This window comes from Ambystoma mexicanum, chromosome 8, assembly GCF_040938575.1.
Source record: "Ambystoma mexicanum isolate Mex_15411 chromosome 8, UKY_AmexF1_1, whole genome shotgun sequence".
Lineage (NCBI taxonomy): Eukaryota > Metazoa > Chordata > Amphibia > Caudata > Ambystomatidae > Ambystoma > Ambystoma mexicanum.
The window spans coordinates 833,814,559-833,833,333 of NC_090929.1; the positions used below are offsets into that span (position 1 = coordinate 833,814,559).

The 18,775-nt window shown below is 46.8% G+C and overlaps 1 protein-coding gene across 4 annotated transcripts in view; it reads left to right on the forward strand.

Annotated features, from left to right (window-relative positions):
* LOC138472494 (collagen alpha-1(XIII) chain-like) overlaps positions 1 to 18,775 on the forward strand; it is a 393,813-nt gene that overhangs the window by 32,961 nt on the left and 342,077 nt on the right. For all 4 annotated transcript variants that reach the window (XM_069610705.1, XM_069610706.1, XM_069610707.1 and 1 more), the window contains exon 2: positions 626 to 661. In XM_069610705.1, coding sequence (XP_069466806.1) covers positions 626 to 661 — 36 coding nt within the window. The remainder of the gene's footprint in view (positions 1 to 625; positions 662 to 18,775) is intronic.

Here is an 18,775-nt window from a genome sequence, read left to right on the forward strand (position 1 = left end):
AAGTGAGGACCACCTTTGCCATGCTGTTTTTTTTAACTTAGATGTAAAAAGCATCCCCTAAATGAAATGGATCACGTGCTGCCAACTCCCACCAGCCTGACACCTGCCCCCGTGCTTCCAGATCCAAGCGCTCCAGTTACAGGAGAACCCTGCGCTTGGCGCTTCAATAGCCTGGATTTGGTGCCCATGATCCGACATTACATGACGTGGGTAAAAGAGGCGCAAAATGGGAATGAACGTCATAGGACGGAATGTGTACATTTAGGCAGAGAATGTCCACTGATAAACTGTTTGTGAATCCTCCTACCACTAAAACAGGTTAGAATGACATGGAATCATAACCACTCCATTAGAAAAGCGGGCCTATACAAGCAAACTATATAATGCAAATAGTATATTCTTTAAATCAGGCAGAAACAATATTCACCATGTCTCCGTCTAGCAACTGGCTATGTTTGCAATGCAAAAGAGCGTCCGCCGTGCCTATAGGAATCCCAGCAACACGAAATGCACAAAGTGAAAAACAGAAAGCATCAGGTTTAAATTATGGATGAGAAATGTAAAATGATAACATGTTGTGCAGCCATCTTTAACCATCCACTGTCTCCCTTTCATGCTGTTTTAGGGTCAGCCTGGAGCCAGAGGTTTCCCGGGATTTCCTGTAAGTGCGTTTGTTAAAGCCCTGCGCTCTGCTTATACCTGCTGCATGTTAAAGCCCTGTGCTCTGCTTATACCTGCTGCATGATAAAGCCCAGTGCTCTGCTTATACCTGCTGCATGATATTATAAACAGCTGACGGCGATGCCGTCAGGAAAAGAGTACTTCTAAAGCCAATCTAACATCACGTTGATGCTATCGAAGCTTCTTTTGTCATCCATTACAAATTGCGTGTTGTTTCAATAGAAAGAGTCGTTTAGCATGTACTTATTTGCTGCCAATTGCACGAGAGCCGACACTAAATGGAGGTTGCATGTTTCATGATAAAAACACATTTAGTTAAAAGCATAAATGTGTACTGTCGTGTGCAAAACCGTAATGACATGCTGGGAGTGAGTTGCTTTTTTACTCTCCTTACCCCCACTACTTCTCGACGTTGGTGTTACTTCTGCCGCTGCTATACAAGCCGGCCACACCATCCATTTGTACATTTGATCCATTTTTATAAAGTAACACTAAGGGCCCGATTCATGAAATGTGTTGCACGGTTCAAATTGACTTTGCAATGCCGACACAAACCCTGATTCATGGAATTGGACAAAGTGCGTTTTTGCAGTGCAATGTCCAGGCAAAGTCAGTGCACAGACATTTTTGCACTGCAAAAATACACTTTGCACAGTTCCATCAATCAGGGTTTGTGTCAGCAGTGCAAAGTCACTTGTCAGAAGTGCAAAGTCACTATGAACTGTGCAAAATATTCCATGAATCGGGCCCTAGTATTTCTGAACACCTAGAGGTTGGGTACATTTTTATTCAAATGCAAAAATAAGGCTTACAGTAGGAAAGAATTCTGCAATCTGTTTCTTTGTACGTTGAATACAACTTTAAATAGCCCCATCCAGCATAATCAATGCTGAGGAATCTTGGGAGTTGAAATCCATAACATCTGGGGAACAGTATAATGCGGTAGACATTGTTTTCACAATTATGCTATTCACTAAGGCCCTGATTCGTGGAATTATTTTCGTGTAAAACAGGGATTTGCAGGCCATTCTGCCGCAAATCCCCATTCGTCAAACAGGGATTTGGGTGCCATTCTGCCGCAAATCCCCATTCGTCAAACAGTGATTTGGGTGCCATTCTGCCGCAAATCCCCATTCGTCAAACAGGGATGTGCAGGGCATTCTGCCACAGATCCCCATTCGTCAAACAGGGATGTGCAGGGCATTCTGCCGCAAATCCCTGTTTGAGGAATGGGGATTTGTGGGCAGGATGGCACACAATACCCTGTTTTACACGACAATAATCCATGAATCAGGGCCTAAGTCTGTCAAGTAGATCTGAGGGATCTTGTGTGGCATAGGCAAGGTTTCGATTGGTTGTGTTCTACAAGGCAAATTATGCCCCCTGTATGTGTTTTGGAGTTGCCCTCCGGTGATGACAACATCATATAGCTAGTTCAAACTGAACCTACTTACTTCGAAGGCCTAATTACAAGTTAACCAGTAGTGGTAAAACAGGTGGTATTCTATTCCGTCTAATTATAGATTTCTCAACCCTACACCAACCTAAACAAAAAGTGGCGATATTGTGGCATGCTGAATTACGCATGGCGCTTTATGGCTCTTCCCCAATGAAGCCCTATGGGACTTCTGAATGGGAAGTACCAATATTCCAAGGTTCTGTTTGTGCAAGGCCCACTGGATTCCAATGTCGATCATCAAATCTTAGAGCCCAATAAGTTTGAAACCACAGGTGCATCATGCAGCTGGGGCTCAAAAGGCCCATTTCGTTCAAATTGTGGCAAACCTTGCATTGCAGTGGTGACCCCCAAGAGCCGTTGCTATATCACAGTGGTTCCAACAACAGACTGCAAGATAGAACACTATTGATGGGACACTTTTGTATTTCACTGGAAGATCAGAGTCCTGGTATTTCAGGGTGCAGAATGGTGCACCCCCAGAACACTGATTCCACTTTTCTGCTTGGGCATGGATCCGAAAGTGAAGTGCCATTTATGGGATCCAGGTTTTCATTCTTCAGCAGGTTTGGGGTACACCCCTGGAGCGATGCGTGTGTCTTTGCTGCAGCTGACAAACCAATCTAAGGAGTACTTGGCTAATATTTCTTATTGTACACACAAAATAGCACACCATTGGTCTATAGTCTTAAAAGATGTGTCCAAAATTCCAATTTACTTAAAGGACAAGGGCATGGGTAATTATGGTCACAGCACCTAACCTCCACCCTGTTGTGTTCTAGTGGCATGGGAGAAGAAACATGAAGGACATGGGCAGCGGAACCAGCTGCCCAGAGAGGCATGTCCCATGGTATGTCTCTGTTCCTCCTATGTGTGCCACGCAAGGACACAGAGCCACCCTGTTGTCATCAGGTCAGGTCGTGCATGTGGGAAGCCCTGACACAGGGGAAACTGGACAACCCACAAAGCAACATTCATTGAATCTTTTTGGTTGATTATGATTGGTTATTTATAATGCGCTTAATACCCAGAGGTTTCTAAGAGCGGACCCGGGGATCGAACCTGTGGTTCCAAGGAGAGCACTTTGCCCATGAGCTATCCTCCCGAGACAATAATGGCTGCAATAAAGCCTGGTAGTTTAGTCTGTTTTGTTGAGTCTGTAGAAGCCAGAGACAAAGCATTGCCTGGATGGGACCAAACAAAACACAGATTTCATTCCAATTTAATTCCGTTTGTTTTCGATAGCTCATTCACTCAAAACACATTTTCATGATTTGTTTCAAGAAACTAAACAGGAGAAAAGCCTCTTTTTGTGGTTATGTTAGCTAAGGAAATATACGCATAGGCATCATAACATCTATACATTTTAGTAGCTATGGTCATCTGGAGACCCCATGGTGTCCTTACAGCTTTGAAATGATGTATTGCAATGTATGGGGAAGAGCAGTATAATGCATTATGTCACATGAAGTTATAAGCAAGCAAGTTACAGAGACCAGCCCTCTGTTTCCCAGTCTCTCTTCAAAACAAGCCAGAGAACAAGACACTTCCCTCTGAATGTTTCCACGTTTGCTTCTTTGTGGAAATCATTTCAAGATCTCTGCCGGGTCCGCACTAGTGTTCCAATGAAAAACATTCTCAATTGTGGTCATGATCTGCTGCAAACTGGGGTTCACTGAGGACAGGGAAGCACATCGATTGCGCCAGAGGAATGAAATGGAACACCATAATAGGGCAATTTGGGGTAACGTAGAAACCAGAATATCAGCATTAGTACGTGGTTACTGAGTTGGAAGCCGTTCTCGGACCTCATCAAATAGCAACTTAATATAGGCTTGCAGCTTTGGATAGACCTAACTTGCCACTTAAGGCCATCTAGCTACCATTGCCCCCATCCACATGCTCACACTAATGCAGTTTGGCCCACCCAGATATGGGACAAAGAGTAACAGCAAAGCTATGTCAGAATTGGGCAACAGTGCAAGATTCACTATAAAACCAAACTTGCTACCCCCGTCGATTCCAGTACCACAATGTCGCCTTTAAATGTTCTGACACTCCATACTTCCAATGTTCATGTCTCTTAATGTGTTTAGAGTGTGATCTTGAGGTGATCCACTATACCAGTGTCAAAGCTCCAATCCTTAATAGCGCATGGTCGGGATCTAATGATATTTACACAGACCAGCGTTAGAAAACCTTCTTGGGATTTCAAACAGAGCTGTGTAATTCCATCATGATACCCCCCATTAACACAGTCTCTGATGCACATGTTCTTAAAGGGTTTAGTTGTTTTTATATAAGCCCTAGGAGAATCAGAATGCAGGCCTTTCTGAGTTGATACTGATTATACTGTGGATAAGAGCGATCGGATGGAAGGACTGTGGATTTCTTCAACCAGTTCAGGACAAGGCCATCCCCTAGACCAGGGTCCAGCAAACCTTTGCTTGCCAGATGTATTGGACTATTACTCCCACCAGTCCTAGCCATCCTGGTCAATGGCGAAGGTTCGTGGGAGTTGTAGTCCAAAACATCTGGATTGATGCATGTTGCAGACCTCTGCGCTTGAGAGTCCTTTCCCTTACCCCCAATGGGTCAAACTGAAGCACCGCCATAGCACAGTGTGGAAATCAGATCTTTTTAGGAATCATCCCAGTTGTTACAATGATCCACAAGAGAAACGCAATCTATTGTATGATAGTTTTGTGATCACACTACTTACAACTAGAGCAACAGCCAGTGCCTGTGTGTTGAGGCTGCATCTGAAGAACGTGTACAGATTTCTTTCATTCTGAACATTTGACCCAAAAAGCATTTCACATTGATATTACATTGTACCATGCTATGGGGGTCGTACTCGTCGTACCACACGGATAAGATATATTTTCTACAAAAAGAAGATGTACTCAAAAATGTCTAAACCAAAGGGTAGAATGGCACACAAAAAGTGGTATATCTAACATCCAATGTCAATGCATACAAATTACAATTTTTATTAAACAGATAGACATTTTAGCACTTATAAAATGATCACATTACATGAAACTAGATAAAAAACATATAAAACATATGTACAACAGAACACAAGGAATACAGAAATGTGGGTTGACTTTTCTACTATCTATACCAAAACTCTGTGTGATTCTTCACAGTGGAATTGTTTTTCTTATTTCAAGATATTGTTACTATTCTCTAAAACCCGAGGTTTTAGAGAATAGTAATAATCTCTTGTAATGTTTACGTATGAACATTGGATATTAGATATACCACTTTTTGGGTGCCATTTTACCCTTTGGTTCTTTTTGTAGAAAATACACCTATCCATGTTTGCACCCTTCCAGGTTCTCCGGTTAGAATATGCTCCAAAGGAAAGGCAATGTAGTTGCATCTTAAGAACAATGACGGCAAAAGTTACTGCACATATGAAGACCACCGCCACCTTATTTTATTTTTAGTAGTGCACCTGTGAAGGTAGCCTTTAATGCACTGTAAGTCTTAGAAGTGGATAGGATAGTGTCATGGAACCCAAAGACCTTGATACAGGCCTTCAGATTAATGAGAAATGCCCTGTCCAATTTTCTAATGGCATACATTAGGAATTAGATCATAGGTGACCATAACATCTCCATCCACATACTATATGTCGTTTCCTGGCATGCAAGCGGCAGCACACTCGTTGATGGAGTGGTAAAATGCAATGTGACTTGCAGTGTAATGTTCAAAGTTTAATCACAACATTGGAGCGGAATGGCTGCTTTTTTTGTTCTTGTACATTATCAAGGCAGTCTGCTGATTTTTTACTCAGTAAGCAATCGTGATAGGATGATACTTGTATTGAGGTTGAGCATGCATATCTCTGAAAGCTTGAAGGATAGCATGTGTCCCTTCTTCGGGCTCTTTCAGAAATACCTGAGACTTTTAAAGCCTGAAAAAAGCATGTATTTACCCCATTAAGTTATCACCCTATTACACTGCTTATTCACAATTTCCAAAACAACTGCACTGTTCTTCTAGCAGCCCTACGGATGTCGTGAACTATGCCTCTCAAGATACCTGGCATTAATTGTGCTGTCTGGGTCTTTTTGTGTTGTAGTCTAAAACCTCTGGAAAAATAAAGGTTTCAGACCTCCCTCAATGTTGAAGTATCAGGTGAGTTATTAACTCACATACAATATAGTCGTGCAGTTTTCTCTGGACACTTGAAGAACCTTCTCCCAGAGAATCATGAGAAAATATTAGCAATCAGGAACGGTAGTCTGATCTTAAGAGGCACTGATGAGTGACCGTCTCATCCCTTCGAGGCTACAGGACATGGGCCTGAACGTTCCAGAGAGTGCCCCCAGCTGTACGCCAAGTTGTTTGGTATTCTGAGGTCTGACAGGAAGTCTTCAAAAGGGCTTGTGTGTGATGCCTGAAATCCAGAGTTCACAACTGTTGAGTAACTCACATATTGCATTGCCTCATCAGCTTTAGTTAAAAAATTTCAAAAGGTATCCCTAAATCTAATTCTTGCAGCACCACCCCTCCCCAAAGAAAGTTTGCAATGAAAAGAACTTACTAGCCAACAGACCAGTGGCAAACATAGAAGAAGCGCCTACTTCCAGGCCCTAGTGGGTCACACCAAACTGGCAGATGGAAAGTAAGATGACAAAGACAGGCCAGATCCGGGCTTGTAAAGTGACAGAGTGAGGGTAGACTGGCCAGTGGTGTGCAGTGTAAATGATATGATATGATAAGCCATTTATAACGCACATGTACACAAGTGTTTCTAGGCGCGACAAGACAAGGGAGGGAAGACAGAGGGAGGACAAAACAAGCAATCTTACTAGGCTTTGTGTTATTCAGTTCGTGCAAGTACGATAGGCAAAAGTGCAGGGGAGGGAGAGATCAAATAGTGGCGCGGTGTGGAATGCTGTGGGTGTAGCATGCTGACATATTCGTTGTATCAATGGATACATATTCACATGAAATGCTGTTCTTTTCAACATTTATTGACAATATGGGAGCATTTCATGTTGGTACAGATAATATTTAAAGCATCTTGTAGTTTGTGGCATCTGCTGTTAGTTCTTTGGGATAGCAAAGATGATATTGAGCCTCTTGTTGCTAGATGGATGAATTCCTAATTATGTCACCATTTGATAAGCAAATGGTGTATTTGTTTATTATTCTCTTAGATACTTATGCAGCAGTGCTTGCAATATACTTGTCATGGCCTGCTGGTGATTGTGCCTATCCTCAGACGGTGAACCTTACCTGACCAAAAATAGTTGTCAAAAAACAATATGACAATACAACCCGTTTTCATCATTAAGCTGAGTAGGACATGCTTTAAATGACCCCATAGTCATTATGTGTGTGCAAATATGATGAGGTATTGCAGCGATGACCCCACCACTGCAAGTCTCTGTTTCTCTTGATCTAGGATCTATTTAAAAGATCATTTCAAACCAGAGGAAGTTCTGGTTCAGTAACAAATAGAGCAAAATGAGCAATACTCTGGGCCCGGCCAGACCCGACTACCACAATCATCGACTTTCATGAAAAGGTGGTTTTTATTGCTCAACACATGTAAGGACTTCTATCTTGTGCACAACAAAGAAAGGGAATGCAGCACCGGCGTCCCCCAACTGCTCCTGGATCAAGCCAGGGCTAAAAACACCAAGATTTGGCTGTCTTTGGAACTTCCACTAAAGAGAGAAATGTGTGAATTCGTCTTTTGCTCATGTCTATCGTGTCTGAAACATCTCGCTATCCAGAGTATGTGTAGCCTGCTCCAAAGCATCTTTGTAGCTAATGATGCCTTTTAAAATTGCACTTCAAAGAGGCAGGAGCTGAAAGCCAGAGACCTATTGCTCATATGCACTCTGCCCAGGCTGTGGGATTCGCGGTTTCTGTGAGGAGCATAGAGACAAGATATTTCTGACAGGACATTCTCGCAGGAAGCCCAGCTCATCTGCCATTTGACCACCATTTACTTAAAAAATAAAAACGGCATGTGTTCGGTTCCTTTTGTTAAAAATTCCTTTTGAAGATTGAGGCATACGAACAGCATCAATCCAAAAGTTAGAAAGGCCTTTTTATAAAATCAAATCTCCTCATTCCCTTTAACTTGCCCCAGGCTCCCATACGCACGGCCACCCCTAGAAAGGCAACTTTTAAATCCCTCCTTCAAAGCCAGCTACCTCCCGCCAGTCCAGAGAGGCCAATAGTTTATGCTTTGTGTTTTTATGACACCTGCAACACATTGCTACACAGATATTTTCAAACTGGGGCATTGTGGCTTGCCCTGTGGAAGTACTATCCTTGCTCTGAAGTTACAAAAAATGTGTTAAATATTTTTTTACCTCAAAGTGATGTCAAACCTTTGGGAAAGTCAAACATTTTCAAGGAAAAAAAGTTTTTAAAAAGTTGAACTTGTTTCAGTCTGCAACAGAAGCAGAGTGCCTGCCACAGGAGCAGGTTCCCTTTTTGAGGGGCACGGCTTGCACCATGGTGCGGCCATCTTTTTTGTGCCCATCCGTTGGTATTTGTCCAGTTTGCAATTGTAAGGTGGTTGTGGCTGAAGGTACACCTCCCCCCATTCATTGAACAACGGGTAACCATTGTTTCATTGCATCTGACTGAAATAGCCTTTTTGACAGTTTTGTGAACTAGGCGCAATTTGCACCTGACAAAATGCGTTTTCTACCAGAAAAAGGCTTTGCGAATCATGGCAAATGTTTTGTTTTTAAGTGGGGAAAATCAGAAAAATTCATCGGGCCTGATTTACAAATCGTTTTTCAATCGGCTTTCCATTTTAAAAAAGCTTTTGTAAATGTAGAGTCTATGCAAGTTTGGTCTTCGCCATTGACGTCACCTTTTTATGTAGGTGGCTATGAGGTACCGCCATTTGCTTTTAATGAACAGATCACTGACTGCCACCTTGATGATCGTGCCTTCATCCGGAGGAACCAGCACTTTATTTTGGTCTATTCAATTTTCCATTGTGTCATTTGCGAGAAGATACAGAGAGCGGCGTCCGCCTCCCAGAGAAGTCATGGGATTCTTCCATTGCTAAGCGGCATGGCCAGATTTGCAAAACTATGCAACCTACGCTTGTGCTTGATCCGCAGCCAGAGAGGTCCATAATTCGGCACTGCTGCCATTTCCTGTCGCTCGGCTCCAGTCACACGGTCCTAAAAGACCCTCTGACTGCACGCTCCTGGTATCAGCGATTGGTATTCACTACTTGATTTGATAATCGATGATTAGTGGAATGAAAAATGCTGTTAGTGCAGTAACTGAGGGACTAATTACGAGTTTAGAGGTATTTTGGCTGAAATAACACTAAACTCGTTTACCATTACCGCAAGTCGGTTTGGTGGTAAATCTGCCAAATTATAAATTGCAGTAATGCAGTTATTCCCCATCCATAGAGTCCTTAGGATTCTGTTGTGTATTCGCAAAATTGACCATGGAGGGTAATTTCAACTGCGGCAAATCTTTCACTTTTTGGTGGTTATATGGAGCTTTTCTCTCCAAATATCGCCAAACTCAGAATTTTCTCAGTGTGTTTAAAGTGGTACTAATTTGGTTAACACAACTTTATTACCACACCCCCAAGCCCAAAATGAGGCCCATGTGTGTCTTAAGTGGGGTCAAGTCCTAAAAATTAAAGTGGGGGGGCTCATCAACAAACGCAATGGGATGTGACGTCGCCAGAAATTAGCATATCAAGGCGAAATATGCACCTTTCCTTAAATTGGTTTTGCATAACCACCGAAATTGAACAGGACGAATGGCATTTGCCTTCCATAAAATCAACACAAACACAAAACCAAGACAGGATATTTTCCTCTAATAGTGTTTTTGAAAACGTTAAAAGGTGTGCATGTTTTAAACTCCAAGAACCAATACAAATGTTTTTCCTGGGACTTGCAGTAACGAAATGGGATATTTCACCTTTAGTTGTTTTTTTATTTTTCATCAGGTCATGTCCTGCAGTGGTGAAGTGTCCAGCCTACAAACCTGATGATTACCAGTTTCATCCCTGAGGGCGGCTTTAATTCCTAAATTCAAAGAGGACGTCCAATGTTTCTCTTTTAGTTAGGGGGGACTGAATCCCCACCCTTTGAATAAAGTGGGTGGACTCCGCCCCCCCGCGTGTACCCACGACTTGAGCCTAGAGGGAACCATGGCAGAGGCGCCTTACATGGCCTTCGGCTGGAATGCAAACTAATCTCCAGAATTTTAACTGTCAAGGTTATTGAATGTATTCAGCACTCCTGTACATTTTCCATTCTTTTAGAGCAAACCCTACAAATACTGTGTGTTCTTACTTTGTTAGGGATCTCTAGTATGTAAATATATTTTGTTCTGAAGTAAATCTTTAAGTGTTTGGATATCATTTAAAGACTGAGACTCCAGTTTGCGGCCTCTACCAAAATACATTCTGTTTTACTACAATTCGCCGGTGCAACCTTTGCTAAATAAACACTGGGGAGGATGTACAATACATCAAATCAAACCATGTTTCATTATAATGCATTAGAGCAAAAATATATGCACATATAGAACATTTCACTTCAGATTCTGTGCTGGTAATTCTTGAGTCAAATGCCTTTTTGCTGCAAGATCATTACTCAACAAGCTCGGTCGGCCACCTCTTCTGGACATTCTTTTTGGAGATCCGGAGATCGCTTCCACATTTTTCCCCTGAAACTGAAATCTCCTGTGCTCCCCCCTTGCCAGACAGCGGACCATTGTTTGCCAACATCGACAAACTTAACCAATGCTTTATTCTTAGTGGATAGTCCCTTAACCACGGCTTGGCACATGTTCAACATCTTCTCCTGGGCAATTACCTGCCGCAGTGCTGGTCTAGCCACCATATCAAAGTTTTAGAATGCTAGATAGAGGAAGCCCTCCATGACTGAAACGTTCTTGGAGTAATATGCAACAACAAGCAGCACATGACTCTTTCATCCCTCCTTTAAGTCCTGCTTGGTGAGATGGCAACCCTTCTCCCATTAATGGAAACGTTCAAGGAGAATCCTGTCATACATTTAAGATGTGGTGTTTGTCAGCGGTATTGGGTGATTGCAAGCTGGGTCCATGCATTTAACTTTTTTAAGAAAATTGGCACTAGGGCACCTTTCTGGGACCTGCCCGGTTCTGACACAGCATTGAGTATTTGTCAGGGTCATACCCACAGTTCACTATCGCTCTTGTATAGGTCTATAGGCAAGACATCTGGCACTGGAAACGCTCCTCGATTCTTTTCCAATAGGGCCTGATCCACTTTTCCCAGAGACAACGTCACCTGCACTGCGTCTTTCCATGGCATAATATCCTCTGACTCTGCCTCCATTACCTGACAGTATCCTGTCACAAAGGAACATTAAAGGCCTACCTACAGGTGTTATATCGAAGGTCAATTTAGGGGACTAAATCACCTGCACCAACAATGGCCCAGAAGCACTTTGTGTCCCAGGAGTCCATTGCTTCAAAAAGGCTGTGCCTACCCTCTGCTTTAATTTCTCTGACAGCAACTATATAAGGGCTTTGTATCTCATGTCACCTCTTATGTTACTTGCAGGGCCTCACCCTCGCCAAGCTAGGTGCCTAGCTGATACTATCTTGGCTGCTTTTGCTTTGGTATCTGTGGAGACAAGGTATGAAGAGACTGACCAAGTGGTGCCATAGTGGTTGCTATAGATTTTTATTAAATGATAAACCAAGCCTATCTATCCCTAACTCTAAGGGGATTTCCCTACCTAAATTAAAGAAACGTGGGTGCCTGTCAGGAAGTTTGCGTGAGTCAAAACATAAAGGCACTGCCTCAGTCACAAAGGATCCTACTCTATCCCTGTCACTACAACAAAACACCATAAAGCCCAGCTACTGTTCATAATCCAGGAGAATGACTCCTTTCTCCTGGATGCAAAGCGTCCAAACGCCTCTCAGGTTGTTCAAAGCAAAAGTTCAATAAATGTTCTGGGTTCTCCATAACCCAACAGAAAATTAACAGCCACACAAAGTTCTCGTCGAGCTACGAGAAGGACTCCATTCTCCTAGCTGGTTCTCCGGTATCTTTTACAGTTCTAAATAAGGTGCGTAGCTCCCTTAGGGAGGTTTGAACAATCTCAAGGTTTTTCAAAATTCTTGATCCACCCCCACAGGGATGATGAAGATGTTCCTGGAATCCCTCTCGATTCTCCAATACCACACTTTTGTGGAACTGGCCTGAAACCTACATCACAAAATGATTTATGGTTTTCTCTATTTCTTTATGGTTCACTGTCTCATAATTTCACAGCCCCCTCCCAGACTTGTGCGTGTACGTTTACCTTCTCCAGGGAAACTCTTCACCAGTTTCGCCAGGGGTCACGGTTCCACACTTCTTAGTACAACTTCTTCCTTTAGTAGTCCTACCGCGTTTCACCTCTCTCCACCTTTGTGTTGTTGTGGGCCACCTAAGCATAGCTGTCAGACCCCTTGGTACTGCTGTGACAGGTTACACCTCCTCCACGTTCTCTCACTCTCTCCTGATAGTCACCTACGTGACTCTACTGTAGGCTACGGTAGGCATTCTCAGCACTGTTGTCAGACCAAACGGTCCATGCACCACAAGTCGTGCCACCACCTCTTCCCAACTGCCTCGCATGACACTTCTCGGGTGTCACTCTCTTCCTCTTCTCAGCCTTAGAGACGAGCCTTGCTGTAGTCTCCTGAAGCCCTGCAAAGGTTTTCCAGGTTTTTGATGCGTCCTCTTCGGTCGCCTGCTTCTCCGTCTGGTTGTATCACAGCTTCCAGTTTACCAGAACCGCACAGGCCATTGCCTGAAGGGTCAGAGGATGATGAAGAACAACCTCTTCTTCCAACTCTCTCAAGGACTGAGACTTCCCCAGCTCGGCGTCACAGGTTCCGGAGCTGAGTTGTTGGGCCAACAGTTTCTCTGCATGGTTCTCATGGATTCGTGTCTCCTGCTCCCAGGTTTGAACCCTTTGGATGGCTGCATCCACATGCTGCACTCTCTCTTCTCTTTCTGCTTCACACTTTTGTCCATTCTCTGTAGCTTGGGTCTCCCCTGCGTAACGTTGTTTGAATTGACAGACCCTTTCAAAGCCCTGTTCACGCTTCCCTGTACTGGCTTCATGCTCTTCATCATCTCAGCTTTTTCTATATTCAGTAACTGAGTTGTTTTGTCACTACTCTTCTTTGCAGTCCATTGTGTTCCATGTTCACAAAGCACTGTTAACAAAAAGGCTAGAATTAGCTAACCGTTCTAGCTTACGATTCCTAACAACATTATGAGCAACAGACTTAGAAGAAAGGATATGGCAAAAGTATACAGTGGCACTTTTGGAAGAGCTCTTCATCGATCTTATAAACTTTGGGGTTTCAAGGGTGAAAGAGTGATTAGGGTCCCTCATGGGACGAGAATTCTTACCCTAGAAGTATATGGTGTTATTATTGGCCTCTGGGGTTGGGGTGTTTTGAAGCCTCAACCCAGACTCACATCCTGTTCCCCAGGAGAAGAGTTTCTCTCCCGCTTGTTACCACCCCTAGACGGACTACTATCGGTTAGCGACCTCACCACCCCAGCGTAATGGAAAGGGAAGAAGTGACCAGAGTATCACATATCATACCAATCCCTTTGCCATTACCACTACTACCCCTGCTTACAGATATGTGGATGGACTGTTGCATAAGTTGTTCTGCAAAGGTAATTATATATTTGTAGCCAATCTGGCCCTATCCTGACTAATATTTTCATAATTGTAAAACAGTCTAATACAGTAAGTGTGAAATCCCTGGGAGTTTGTTTGCACCCATTTCATACGCCTCTGTTTATCGAACAGCCCTAGGTGTCCTTGCATGTGGTAGGAAAGCTCCTAACACTTGTTATCCTGATACAGAAAGGTAAATCTGCCTATGATATATCATTTTCACATCTCTGACTGCTAAACACAACAGGGAGGAATTATATAGCTAATCAGTCACCATTTCTGAATACCTACTATTTAGGTACGGAGTTCTCATGGAATTATGTGCTTAGCCTGAACCTGCCCTCCTCCAATTCCTCTTTCACTGAATCCAACCTACCAACTGAATCTTTTCTTCTTCCTTCATCAATTTGGTTTTCCTGAATTGGCGACTTTCCCTCCTGGTTCTTCCCACATTGATGTGGGGCTCTGTTCCCCATACCCTCTCACTCCTCATCTTGCTCCTCTTTCCCCTTTTCACCAGTGTTTGGGGGGCTCATCTTATAACCTCCTTACTCATCCCTGGGACATCCCAAAGCCAGGCCCTCACCTGTCGCTCCGATTACGCCACAAATCTAGCTGTTCTGCTGCTCTGCCTCTCTCCATCGTTGCCTCAGCTGCCATTGTGCCTCGATCGCCTTGCTGCCACATCCACCTGACCTACTGCCTATCCCATTCTCTGCATCGAACCAGAAGCGAATGTCTGCAGGTCAGTTGTTCAGAGTTACATGTGTTTTGGCAAATCTGGTGTGTCTGGCCAGTGTTTGATGACCCTGGATTTGGGGAATTTACTGAATGCCGGTTTAGCAAGCCAGACGGGGAACTGTACTTTAAACCCTATTAGGCCGATTCATGTAATTCCTCTCAAAAGTGCCGCACGCGGCTGGCGCACAGCGTGCCCATGCGAATGTCTGCGCCAGCTGCGTGCGATAAAATCAATTTACGCGCACAGTGTATTCATGGATTCCCACCTCCAAAAGCAGACGTGGCGCAGAGTGGCGCAGCGACCCTGCAAACGCAAAGCTGGGAACGCGTATTACGGGTGACGGGAACATGCGTGCGCGAGAAGTTTCACACACGACCTGGCCTGGGGGAGCATGTGCGTGTATTTCAGGGGTGCGCGAGAAGTTTCTCACACGCGATTGGCCTGGGCGTGTGTATTTCGGGGGCTCGCGGGTGGTTTCACATGCGATCGGGCCTGGGGGAGCGTGTGCGTGTATTTCAGGGGTGCGCGAGAAGTTCCACACGCGATTGGCCTGGGCGCGTGTATTTCAGGGGCTCGCGGGTGGTTTCACACGCGATCGGGCCTGGGGGAGCATGTGCGTGTATTTCAGGGGTGCGTGGGAAGTTTCACACGCGATCGGGCTGCGTGCGTGTATTTCAGGGGTGCGCAGGAAGTTTCACAAGCGATTGCCCTGGGCGCGTGTATTACAGGGGTGCGCGGGAAGTTTCACACGCGATTGGGCTGCGTGCATGTATTTCAGGGGTGCGCGGGAAGTTTCACACGCGATTGCCCTGGGCGCGTGTATTACAGGGGTGCGTACAGGGGTGCGCGGGAAGTATCACACGCGATTGGGCTGCGTGCATGTATTTCAGGGGTGCGCGGGAAGTTTCACATGCGATTGTCCTGGGCGCGTGTATTACAGGGGTGCGTGGGAAGTTTCACACGCGATTGGGCTGCGTGCGTGTATTTCAGGGGTGCGCGGGAAGTTTCACACGCGATTGCCCTGGGCGCATGTATTACAGGGGTGCACGGGAAGTTTCACACGCGATTGGGCTGCGTGCGTGTATTTCAGGGGTGCGCGGGAAGTTTCACACGCGATTGCCCTGGGCGCGTGTATTACAGGGGTGCGCGGGAAGTTTCACACGCGATTGGGCTGCGTGCGTGTATTTCAGGGGCTCGCGGGTGGTTTCACAAGCGATTGCCCTGGGCGCGTGTATTACAGGGGTGCGCGGGAAGTTTCACACGCGATTGGGCTGCGTGCGTGTATTTCAGGGGCTTGCAGGTGGTTTCACACGCGATTGCCCTGGGCGTGTGTATTACAGGGGTGCACGGGAAGTTTCACACGCGATTGGGCTGCGTGCGTGTGCGCGGGAAGTTTGACACGCGATTGCCCTGGGCGCGTGTATTACAGGGGTGCGCGGGGAGCACCACACGTGAATTGCACGTGTGGGTCCTCCCAGGTGTTCCCTCTACACCCTCCACGGCCCCTGCAGGTGGCTCACACCACAGGGGCCTACCCTGCACATGTCCTGCAGGCACCCCATCCACCATGGCCATGCCCCCCAGCCAAACCACATGTCAACTTGCACTACTGCCCAGCAACGCATGTCCCCCTGCACCCCCAGCCACCAGGGGCACCCTCCACCAGGCCCCCACCCATGTCTCCCATCCCCCCCACCCCCCAGCACTGCGGGGCACCTGCCAGCAGGCCCCCACCCATGTCCAACTCATGTTCCCCACCACCCCACCCCCCAGCACTGTGGGGCACCTGCCAGCAGGCCCCCACCCATGTCCAACTCATGTTCCCCACCACCCCCATCCTCCAGCACTGTGGGGCACCTGCCAGCAGGCCCTCACCCATGTCTCCCACCCCCCCACCCCCCAGCACTGTGGGGCACCTGCCAGCAGGCCCCCACCCATATCCAACTCATGTTCCCCACCCGCTCCACCCCCCAGCACTGTGGGGCACCTGTCAGCAGGCCCCCACCCATGTCTCCCACCCCCCCACCCCCCAGCACTGTGGGGCACCTGCCAGCAGGCCCCCACCCATGTCCAACTCATGTTCCCCACCACCCCCCGCCCCCCAGCAGTGCAGCAGCACCCTCCACCAGGCCCTCGCCCATGTCCCATCCATGCCCCCCTGCACCTGGGTCCCAACAATCCCCAAACGTGTTCGTAATGGCCATCCTCCCCTGCCAAAAGGCCCAACCAACTATCACATCCACCCACATATCAAAGGCAATTACATGTTACACACCCAATGTAAATAATGCAAATGAACACATGTCTGTCACACACAATGGCTGCAAGTGAATGTTAAAACACCCAACATGACATGCATGAAAGCAATGAGATGATACGACACATTGAAGGATGAAAATAAAAATGTATTGAAAATCAACTTGAATGGAAATGAAATGAGAAAAACCACAAAGCAAAACAACCAGAAGAAGATGAATGTCTATGAAAAAAATCAAAAACAAACAGCACAATCAAAATGAATGGTGTCCAAAGTCACAGTCAGAAAAGTAATCCAAGTGTAAATGATAAACAAAAACCATTGCTCCATGGCGATGAAGAAAAACCAAAAAATAAAAGAATCCATTGAAGAACTATTTACAAGATAATCCCGGGTCCATGAGCCCAACCAAATGAAACCTAACTATGACAACTAACTAAAAACTGAACTATATACAAAAATGTGGCGCATTGTCCAATCGCAACCAAATAAAAAAAAAATTAAAGGAAACCTAACACTAACTATATAACTATATACAAAGGCGGCGGGCAAGTCCAGCAGCTCACTCCGTGGTGTTCCGGGCCAGGGCATCATCGAACTCCTGTTCGATGTCCCGGAGGCGGTCCTGTTCCATGGCCCCGAGGGTCTGCGGGGACGACGCCGTCTCCTCCTCCAACCCCCTGCAGATTGCCTCGAGGCACTCGGCCCGCCTCAGGGCCCTCTGCATGGAGTTCTCCGCCCTGACCATTGTGAGCCGCACCTCTTCCGCCCGCCGCCGCTCTGCACCTATATGCTGGCCCAACCGCTGCCACACGGAAGACACTTCCCGTCCTGGGTCCTCCTGCCCTCCGGCCGATGCCTGCCCCTCCGATGTTGATGGCCCCGAGCCATGATGCCTCCCACGTTGACTCCGCTGCTGCCTCCGACGCCACTGCCTCTGCCAGCACGACGGCATCCAGGCTGATGGAATCCACCGACGCCGTCGTGCACGTGCCCTACCTGATGATGCCGGCACATCCTCCATCTGCTGGGGTACAGTTGCTGTGGTGTCCACCCCTGCTGGACCTCTGACTCCCGACTGTGGCAGGGATGGGATCCCCACCGAGTTGGCTGCATTGGTCAGGGCAGGTCCACAGGGGGCCCTGGTGGCATCTGGGCTGGAAGACGGAAAGGAGAACGACTGGCGTATAGTCTCCACAGAGGAGGAGAGGGCCGCCAGATTGGCCGACACATGCAGGAAACCCCCGAACATGGACGATCCCAATTGGGCCACGTCGGCACGGTGCTCTTCGTGATGACGTGCGTGCTCCTCCTGGGAAGCACGCACGGCATCACGAATCACAGCCGTGCACATCGCGACCCCAATCAGGACCTTCTCCATACGGCCAGGGGTCCCCTCGTCCGCAGGTGGATGGGAGTCAGATGACATGGACATCCCCTCTACCTGCGGATGGGCCTGGGACGGGGCATCCCTGCTGGTGCATGGTGGTGCACTCACAGGGTCAGGCACAGCGACATACACAGGCCCCTCCACGGTGACCTGTGCTGCCTCCTGCCCCTGCCCCTGCCCCTGGACTGCACCACTTGCACCAGCAGGGATGCCCCCACCAGGCCCCATGTGCGCCTCAGTGGCGGCCTCCTCCTCCTCTGTGGAAACCACCAACCTGGATGGCTCCTCACCACCTTCCGCCATAGCAGGCCCCTCTGGGGGCTCAGACACCCCTTCCGCTGCAGCCGTGGGGGCATCCCCGCCGCCTTGCTCCACAGTGCCATCTCCGCCCTCTTCTTCACTAGCCGCTGCGTAGAGGGAGGCATAGAACACAAGCATCAGGGTACTGTACAATGGTCCCCTAGACAGGAAGCAATAGCAGATGAGTGCCACTGTCAAAGTACACTTCCATCATGTCCCTCCACAACACATGTGT